This window comes from Mytilus californianus, unplaced genomic scaffold (assembly GCF_021869535.1).
Source record: "Mytilus californianus isolate M0D057914Y unplaced genomic scaffold, xbMytCali1.0.p SCAF_15, whole genome shotgun sequence".
Classification (NCBI taxonomy): domain Eukaryota; kingdom Metazoa; phylum Mollusca; class Bivalvia; order Mytilida; family Mytilidae; genus Mytilus; species Mytilus californianus.
Genome location: NW_026262637.1, coordinates 9,394,571 through 9,405,301, shown reverse-complemented (window position 1 = coordinate 9,405,301; position 10,731 = coordinate 9,394,571). Strand labels below are relative to the sequence as shown.

Sequence of the window (10,731 nt, the reverse complement as noted above, 5' to 3'; positions counted from 1 at the left end):
TTATATGTTTTGGAGTTTAGTGTGACGTCCATTGTCACTGAACTAGCACACAATTTTAGTTAGGGGCCAACTGAGGACCACCTCCGGGTGCGGGATTTTCTCGCTGCATTGAAGACCCATTGGTGGCCTTCGGCTGTTGTCTGCTCTTTGGTCGGGTTGTTGTCTCTTTGACATATTCCCCATTTCCATTCTCAATTGTACATAGTAGAACGTACTATAAACATCACTTAAAAATGACTTTAGACTAATAACGTTGATGTTTTCCAATTATCTTGGCATGGAATGTTTACATCCAGCTATTCTTTGTAAGGATTTGAACTTAATCGCTTTTGAAGAATACCTTCACACATTTTGTAATTGAAGACAAACAAATACAAAATGGCGTTCAGTTTTTGTAAATCAAGGTTAAATCACATAGAAAAACAGTTATTAAAATAATAATTATCATTATAGTCGGAATTTTAATTTAGTTCTACCATGGAAGTATTAAATCAAAATAATACTTCCATGGTAGGACTAAATTAAAATTGCCGACTATAATAATAATAATTTATTGTTACGGTGTTAAGTTCATGTAAAATCCAATTCATTTAAAAAGAAAAACATTTCATTTTCTCCATTCTTAGAAGAAATTCATAGATTTGTTCTTCAACCGTTAAGTTACATAAAGTTATTATTTTACCATGGCAGGAAAGCTATGTATCCTCTTAAAGTTTACTTTTTAGTAAAGGTTTGATCATCATTGGAGGCCATGCAATGTCCGAAAGTTGGTTGCAATCGTACTTTGGTCTCGAGTGGATAGTTGTCTTACAGGCAATCATACTTCATCTCCTTAATATTATACTGTAAACCAACTAATTTTCGCGAACGATTTATTTTCGCGACTTTCGCGAATAAAAATAACGCGAATATAAATCGTCGCGAGTATGTAAAACTTGTATTTTTCCTTATTTATCTGCTTCATTTAAATTTGAGAATCCCGAAATAAAATCGCCGCGAAATGAACTAGAAAGGGCTAAACGCGAAATAAAGTATCCGCGGTGATAAGTTGGTTTACAGCATGTATACTTGATTATACCACGACGACGTGATGGTGTCTATAGTTCACTCGATACAGTTAAAGTATCAATTTTAAAAGCGAGGTTTACCAAACATTTTTTAAACTGAAAATTGAACTATGCAGATTGAATTTATACTGTTGACAACGGAGCGAAATGGTAAAATGGCAATGCTCATAAAAATTTTGCAAGACACAACATAAAGTGGTGAGCTAATTTGCCTTCTTTTTTTCTCATTACAGGGTCAAACTTAGAAAGTTGTTAAAACCCACTGAGATTCGAATATTAAAGAGTCAAAATATATTATATTTAACAAAATCATTTTTGATACTTCCATATAATATATTTAGAGTTGAAGACCATTATGCAAATTTCACGTGATATTGTATCATAGAACATTATTCATTTGTATCTGAAAGACACAAAATACCCGACGCATAATCTAAAAGACACGTACATGTAGTGGTCAAACAAAAGGTATTCAGCAATAGACTAGGGTCTAAACAAAGTGTCAAGATCTTAATCAGCCCAATTTAAAACATTCATACTATTTTGTGTATTTGTTATTTGTCTGTGTAGGTTTCTGTGTATAAAATGTATGCCACACATCTCTTTACATTTATAGAAATAGATGTTTCAAAAGGCAGAATTTTATAAGAATAAGTAAAGTTAATTTTGTTTTCAGATTGTATAAATTGTTCTGATGGATGTAATAATCTGACTGGCTATTGTAACGGAAGTTGCCTGGATGGCTACTATGGATTCGAATGTAATTCGACCTGTCCACAAAACTGCTATCATAGATGTGATAGAAGTACAGGCGAATGTACATATTGTAAGAGATCCTATTATGGTGTAAACTGTACAGAGACTTGCCCAGAAAGATGTTACAACAATTTTTGTAATCAAAGCGGATTTTGTACATTTTGCAAGAGATCTTTCTATGGAGATCATTGTGAAAAGAATTGTCCTTCAAACTGCCGCGAGGGTTATAACTGTGACCAACATACCGGTAAATGTATACATGGCTGTAATGATGGGTTTTGGGGGAAGTCATGTGAGAACAATTGCAATGACAGGTGTGAGTGGTCTTGTAAACAAACACATGGCATTTGTCATATATGTAAACCTGGATACGGTGGTTACAACTGTCAGTTGAACTGCATAGCACATTGTGACTCGTGCTACGAGAATGATACTTGTTTCGAATGTTCAAAAGGCTGGTTTGGCGACAAGTGTGAACTTCAATGCCCAGTTAATTGTCGAAATTCGACGTGTTTTAAATTTGACGGTTCTTGTACCTGTTCAAAAGGCTGGTATGGTGAAGATTGTCATCAAAAATGTATCGAAAAATGTGATTCATGCATCGATTATAGCACTTGTAATGTATGCTCAGCGGGATATTATGGTAGATATTGCGAAAGTTTTTGTCCTACTAATTGTACAGAATGCTCAAGGGACGGTGAAAAATGCACCAGATGTAACTCATCGAAACACTTTGGTCACCAATGTACATGCGACTTGGACCAATGCTCGAAACATGATATATGGTGGAACTGTGTCGAATGTAAAAATGCTGGTTGGTATCCGAAAATAGGTGGCTGTTGTAGATGCAGTGAAAATTGTAAGGGCGGACATTTAAAATGTGATAATACCACTGGCGTTTGTTTAGACGGATGTGAGCCAGGATATTACGGGACATATTGTGTCGATAAATGCAGTAGCCATTGTATCGGAAATGACACTGTTTGTAATTCCACAACCGGTATATGTCCATATGAATGTGAACCTGATTGGCATTATTCCACATGCAAATACGGATGTTCACTGCTGACGCCACACTGTGCTAAATGTACACAATTTAAAAATAAACAAAATTTTGAACATGCCTATTGCGATTCCTGCGGCGACGGGTTTTACAAACCCTTATTGGAAGACTTTTGCGCACCTTGTGAAAATTGTTTAAATGACAAATGTAATGGTAGTACAGGACATTGTCTTGAAGGTTGTAAGCAGGGATGGTATTTGAATACTTACGGGTTCGGAAAGTACTGTCGGCAATGTGAAATTGGCTGCAATGAAGGTTTGTGTGACCCAACCAACGGAACATGTATACAGGGATGCAAAAATGGTATGACAGGTGACAAATGTTATTTTCCCTGTAGCGACGAATGTTTAAACGCAACTTGTGATCAGTTTTCTGGTGATTGCTTTAAATGTAAACCGGGACTTTATGGTAATAAATGCTATTACGGTTGCGGTGACTGTCTTAGAGAAACATGTAATAAAACCACTGGCATTTGTGAAGGTATGTATATTAAAATCCATATGTGATCAGTTGAACTATCAAGGATTTTTATGGTTTTTATAACGACATTCCAAAATATACAATTGAATTTACTCAAACAAAAGTTAACAGAAATAATATAACCAGTGGTAAATCTATATTATTCCATTCCCTTTGATTTACATTTATATACTGTAGAAGCATTATTATTCTCGAATTTAGAATATCGTGGTTTCATCTCTTAGTTGTTTTTCATCGCGATTAATTCTTGTGGTTTAAAATATGTGAAAGTAATATTTTTTGTTCAGGGGATAATACAAATGAGCTAATTGGTGGCCTTCGGCTGTTTTCTGCTCCTTGGTCAGGTTGTTGTCTCTTTGACACATTCCCCAATTCCATTCTAAATTTTAATGATAAAAATTCAAACAGTTATTTAAAAATACTTATTTTTTACCTTTAAAACATTTAAAGTAGCAATTATTAATATTACTCCCAGGCCTGTTCCCCTTATAAACAAATAAAGGGTAACACTATTAATATGTCTACACATGCAATCCATGTGGTTCAACAGGCGCTTTTCTCTGAAAAAAAATGTAATGTTTTTAAAACTCATTAATACAAATTGAACAAAAAATACAATGCAATGAATAAATATGAAACAAAATGGGTAAAATAATTCAAAAGAACAAACTAACATTTTTTTAGATTGATGATGATTTTTCATTATTTGCTTTACGTCCAGTGGAAATATTTCATGCAAGTTCAGGACGAGAACAAATTAATATTGATACAATAGGTAGCTCCTATAGTAGAGGAATTTGGATTTTTTTGTTTTTGTTTATAGCAAAACATACATTATTATTGATAGACTTTTGTAGAATGCAAACAGAAAAATATATCATACAAAAAAAATACAATTTATTGCACTCAAGCAAGACTATATTCTATATTCCAACGTTTCACATGACATGATATTAAACTGGTTTAAAACTATATTAATCTATATGTTTTTTGTTTAGATGGTTGCAACTATGGTTTCTTTGGTCAAAAATGTTCTCAATTGTGTAAACAGTGCATGGGTTTAAAGTGCGATAGACAAGGTGTTTGTATGTCAGGTTGTTTTCCTGGTAAATTTGGAAGTAACTGCAATGAAACATGCGCAGATAATTGTTTGATTTGCCATCCAGTGACTGGTAAATGCCTTCATGTATCACCTTCATGTAATAGTACTAACTGTACAATGAATTTCACGAATTCTGTGTGTCCGCCTGGAAAATTCGGTTCTTATTGCAATCATACATGCAGCATAAGATGCTCAAATAGCTCATTATATGGTTATATGTGTGAAAAATACAGTGGTTCTTGTATAGAAACTTGCGCTACAGGTCAATTTGGACTATTTTGTAATGAATCATGTGGGAAATGTGCTTCCGCAAATAACACGTTGACTTTATGTAATCCAGTGAACGGAAACTGTGTAAACTGTTTAAAGGGTTATTATGGAAAACAATGTTTTCAAAAGTGCAATGAATCGTGCTTTGACAAAGACTGTTATGATGACGGTGTGTGTGCCCTGGGATGTGAATCAGGATGGGAAGGTACATTTTGTGAAGGTAAATAGGCCGTTTTTATACCTAAATGTAGTTTCAATTTTCAAGTGAAAAAAAATCATAGCATGTATGGTTTTGTTAAAAAGGTAAAAAAAAAAGAGAAAAAAATAATGTCCATTGTAGGCGGAGAAAAATAAACTATACTTAAAGTTGCTTACATCTACATCATAAAGTATCTGGTTGAAGTTATATCTGTTGTGGATCTGTCTATTATAAAATAACCTTTTATGTACAGTAAAATTGGTACCGTTATTGTTATTGCCTCATTGACAATCATACCACATCTTATTTTTATATAGCTATCAAAAAGTCTAAATAACCCATATGGAAAAGTATGTCATTTTTGTTATTATGTATTTGCTGATGAGGTTTGTTGTTCATAGTTTCTGTCTAACTATGATAGGAGAAACACAAGTTAAAATCAGTCAAAGGCGCTATTTAAGTTCCAAAAATACCACAAGAACACGATAAATGGGTTCAGTCATATTGTAATTGTTGCAGATCGTGCATTACTGATTACTTTTACTGGTTGGTTTTCATTTATGTATTATATTTATACACATTATAGCAAGAAATACTATAAAATAATGCGTTACAAGTCTTCAATTAAAAGCAATGACTCCAATATGATGTCAATTTATGGTCAAAGTTATATGAGCTTTTTTGTTGATCTTTAATTATTGCAAATGACATTATTCCAAAGATAACCATTACTGCGAATATATATTTTAAAAGAAGCGTTTGGTGTGTATTTTTTTTTTTTTTTTTTTTTTTTTTTGCATTAATTGATTTTTATCTACTTTTTGTAATTCTTAGTGAAAAAGCCCGCTAAGCAGAAAAGAATTTCCAGTGGTTCAGTGACAGGAATAGCTGTTGGATGTGTAGTTGCTGTGATTTTAATAGTAATTTTGGCACATTTCATATATAGGCAAAGGTACAGTATGAAATGATTGCTATCCTTTATCGGAATTAAATCAACGCTTCTTTTGCTTTGTATTCAACACCGTGATAACATTCTCGATATATCTATACTTAGCGCAGACTCAGGGATGTGCATAATAATGGCTGTTACAATATACCTCCCACGTAAACCCACATGTATCGTAACTTATGTGCAAACGCTATGCTGATTTCGCTGTGTTAAAAATGGCAGTTGAAAAAAAACCTACCGAACCTTTATTCTTATTCTGAGGCATAACAAAAAGAAATAATGCATTAGAGCACGGAAAAATGTACAGAATCAAAATAAATAAAATTCCGCAAAATTCCATTAATGTTTTTGGCGCTTTAACGTCATTTCAAAATATGACGTCATACGAATGAAAACGCCAAAGCTGAATATTTTTTCCGTTGCGTTAACCCTCCAAATTCGGATAATATTCCATTTAAATGGAGTTTTGAGATAGGTGTTGTTTAAATTTCTATTCTATTATATTATTCGCACACTTACTGATTTCAACAAGTCAACATGGCGGCTCCTTAGTTACGAAATGTCAACAGTGGATTTGACGACAGCTTACGAGAAATAAATATAAATTAAAAATGTCAAATCTTAGGGTTGAGAATTAAAAGAATTAAACACACTTTTCTGGCGGTTATTTAAGAAATGATTCATGGAGGCTATAGATTTATTAAAAAAAAATAGCTTTATCTAACAGGGGGTAAAATAGAACAGCCACACACACGGCATACCCACCTTCGCTCCAGTTTTTTAATGACCGTGTTTGTCCTATTAGAATCGAAATAATTCATGGAAGCCATAGGTTTGCTCTTAATTTACACATGGCATGGGCCGTAATGATCGTTAATTTGATCCCTTGCTAAAGGAGCTACCGTGTTTGTCCTATTAGAATCGAAATAATTCATGGAAGCCATATGTTTGCTCTTAATTTACATATGGCCTGGGCCGTAATGATCGTTAATTTTATCGCTTGCTAAGGCAGCTACCGTGTTTGTCCTATTAGAATCGAAATAATTCATGGAAGCCATAGGTTTGCTCTTAATTTACACATGGCCTGGGCCGCAATGATCGTTAATTTTATCCTTTCTGAGGGAGCTACCTATTGATTTCTATGAGGGGGGAGGGGGCTAGGATGAAATTTAAAAAAAAGGCATGACAGGAGTTTTGAGTAAAAAAAAGGTAGGATGAGCAACTTGGCAAAAGATTAAGGCAGGAAAAAAATCAGGATATACTATCAAAAAAAAGGCCGGACCGAATAGAGAAAAATAATAAAAAAGGCAGGACAGAAATTACAACAAAAAACAAAATGCAGGACAAAATTATTCATCCTAGCTCCCCCCCCCCCCTTCCCCCCCCCCCCCCCATTTGATTTCTATAAGGGGGGGAGGGGAGCTAGGATGAAATTTTTAAAAAAAGGCATGTAAGGAGTTTTGAGTAAAAAAAAGGCAGGATGAGCAACTTGGCAAAAAGAAAAAGGCAGGATGACAATTTATGTAAAAAAAGTCAGGATAAACTATTAAAAAAAAGGTAGGACCGAATAGAGAAAAATAATAAAAAGGCAGGACAGAGATTAAAAAAATGCAGGACAAAATTATTCATCCTAGCATTTATGTAAAAAAAGTCAGGATAAACTATTAAAAAAAAAGGTAGGACCGAATAGAGAAAAATAATAAAAAGGCAGGACAGAGATTAAAAAAAAAATGCAGGACAAAATTATTCATTCTCCCATAAGTTTTTAAGAGGTATCTATGATTTTATTAGTTATGATGCAATTTATTAGAAAATCTTAGAAGTTTAAGATGTGTTATTAAATTCATCTGTTGGACAAAACAAAATGTTACAAAATAATAGTAACACGTAGTTGTTTTTTTAAAAGATATCAGGATATTACTCCAAATATTTATCATAAAGCACTGCTTTTGTTTATTTTATACATGGTGATTTCTCAATTGTTTACATCACTTGTCTTTTTTCCAACCTGGTCTGTTCAGCGCATGCAACAAATACGTTACCATAGGAATCAAATATTGAACATATTGTCATGGAACCTGAATTACAATACTTTAACATTATTTTCATCACAAAGGTACAAAATGCAAACATTTAATTCATACCTACCTCAACTATCTAACATGAATATTTATCCTCAAATGTATTAAAAATATCCAGGTTAAAACAAATACAATTACCTAATTGAACATTAACATAAATATGTCTTCAGAAATGGTCAAATTTTTGTATTAATTCTAATTCTCTTAAATTATTACATAACATAAAATAAAACAAAATTTCAAAGCAGGTAATCAATTTCGAAATGGTACCGGTAAATGGAAACATGGTACTGTTTCTGTTTGTACCGTTTCTGTTTAATTAAATATTTTTAGACTTTCATTTCAAATGTTTGCTTATAAAAGTGATACCAAAGGGACATTCAAACTCACAAGTCGAAAATAAACTGTTAACGCCAATTCCCTTATAATACCCTCAGTGTAATGTTGGCTTTGTGTAGTTCAGTCTTTGTGTTTTGTTATGTGTGTTATATTGGCTTTACGTAGTTCAGTCTTTGTGTTTTGTTATGTGTGTTATGTTGGCTTTACGTAGTTCAGTCTTTGTGTTTTGTTTTGTGTGTTATGTTAGCTTTGTGTAGTTCAGTCTTTGTGTTTTGTTATGTGTGTTATGTTGGCTTTGTGTAGTTCAGTCTTTGTGTTTTGTTATGTGTGTTATGTTGGCTTTGTGTAGTTCAGTCTTTGTGTTTTGTTATGTGTGTTATGTTAGCTTTGTGTAGTTCAGTCTTTGTGTTTTGTTATGTGTGTTATGTTGGCTTTGTGTAGTTCAGTCTTTGTGTTTTGTTATGTGTGTTATGTTGGCTTTGTGTAGTTCAGTCTTTGTGTTTTGTTATGTGTGTTATGTTAGCTTTGTGTAGTTCAGTCTTTGAGTGTTTTTTATGTATTGTTTTGTAAATGTATTTGTCCTTACTTCGTTCTTCGTTTTTCGACATGTTTTTGGTCAGTTTGTCTTTGATTTATGAATTATGAATTTCCTTATAGTATCATCCTCATTTTTAGTGTCTTTCCATTTTCTTATCAATATAAATACAAAAATAACAATTAGCATAGCTATTTTTTCAATTGTTATTTTAAATAAGATAAATGTACAGTCTAATTAAAGGTTGGTAACGTATCTCATCCCAAAATCGGAATATATAATAAAAAAAAAAAAATTATTTTGACAAACTAGTATATATAGTATATACTAGCTGAATGGTCACAGATCGTAAAAGGCAATTCGTACATGTATTGCAAGCTTTTTTTTTAGTAGAACACATAACAGAAAAAAAAACATATTTCTTAAATACTTAAAAGCAAATAAGGCTAAAATATCTACAGCATTTGGTCCTGATTTCCTGCGAATGAGTGTTCAACCAGTCGTTATTTTATCCTCGTGTGATTTTGTTGTTTTTATTCCTTGTTCAATAACCCTTGATTAAGACCTGTTATGGCGAAATAAAAAAAAATGCGACTTTCTGTTCTGTATTTTTATCGTTTTGTGATTTTTGTGATTTTTATTTTTTTTTTGTAATGATGGGTGCCTTTCTTTTTAACATTTGATGCAAATAGTTTAACATTCAATCACTTGTTATTTTTAATGTTACGTGTACCAAAAAATAAAGAATCATTTAATCAAGAGTTTACAAGAATATACATGATTTTTTCACGAAATCGGAATCAAAACAAAGCTACTTTGGAGGTCAGTCGTAGGAATAGAATAAATGGAGGAAACACAATGTAGTTCAACATTTGTTTGTCTCTCTTTCAGCTGTAGCATACTCTCTATTCCATCGTATGTCGATACATATCTGAATCAAAACTTATGCACATCTATATATTCACACTGTACGGTATTTACGAATAGGGGTATGCTCTTTACACAATAACTGTTCCAAAAGACTAGAGGAAGAATGATAGAAATCAAAAGCACAAATTGGTTAACCGATACCATGTGTTTGTGTCTCAATACACCAGCAACATGTTTTCTCAGTCTTAGATCTTTATATACAAGTAAAAAATATTTTGTCATATCCCTGATTGTGACATTTTTATTAAGTGTGCACGTGGTTGAAAAATTTTCTGTTAAGAAAATGGAAATCGTTTTAAATTAAGGAATAATCTCCATCGTGCATAGCTCTGATTCTATGGTACATATGCGTTGATGAGTGTCATTCGGTGCTGTTACAATCGAGGAAAAGAGATCAGGATTGTTTTTACGACATTTGAGAAAGATCCTTTGTTTATCTGATGTCCCTTAGTGGTCAACAAAACCTTGATGGCGTCCATAAAACTTTAAAAGGGATAATTTAATGTTACCACTTTGAAATGTTGGTTCATTAACTTTCTAGTGAGCATCAACTGGAGTGAACTCTGGGTTGTTTTGCTTTGCTTTAAGGATGCATATTTGTTAATGAATATGAAATTAAGGAGTTGTGGTATGATTGCCAATGAAACATCTAGTCATCATTAATGAATCATCCTCTACTTTTTGCAATGTTTCAACTGGTGTACCGTAAGGATCAGTTGTTGGTCCTTTATTGTTTATCATATATATTAACGATATTGCTGAACAGTTAACTTCTTTATGCAGACTATTTGCAGATGACACTTCATTCAGTTACTCGGGTCATGACGAGGAACTTATACAATTAGTTGTTAGTCGTGACCTGAGACAGCTGGATGAATGGTCAAGAAAGTGGCTTATGTCTTTCAATCCTGAAAAAAACAGAAATTATGATGTTTTCAAATAATGAGATACAAGACCTTA

General features: G+C 32.9%; 1 protein-coding gene across 1 annotated transcript in view; it reads left to right on the top strand.

The window, feature by feature from the left end:
• Positions 1–378: 378 nt before the first annotated feature.
• LOC127725959 (multiple epidermal growth factor-like domains protein 6) overlaps positions 379–10,731 on the top strand; it is a 35,669-nt gene continuing 25,316 nt past the window's right edge. The window contains exons 1-3 of the mRNA XM_052233262.1: positions 379–394; positions 1,744–2,196; positions 2,278–3,366. Of these exons, the coding sequence (XP_052089222.1) occupies positions 379–394; positions 1,744–2,196; positions 2,278–3,366 (1,558 nt within the window). The remainder of the gene's footprint in view (positions 395–1,743; positions 2,197–2,277; positions 3,367–10,731) is intronic.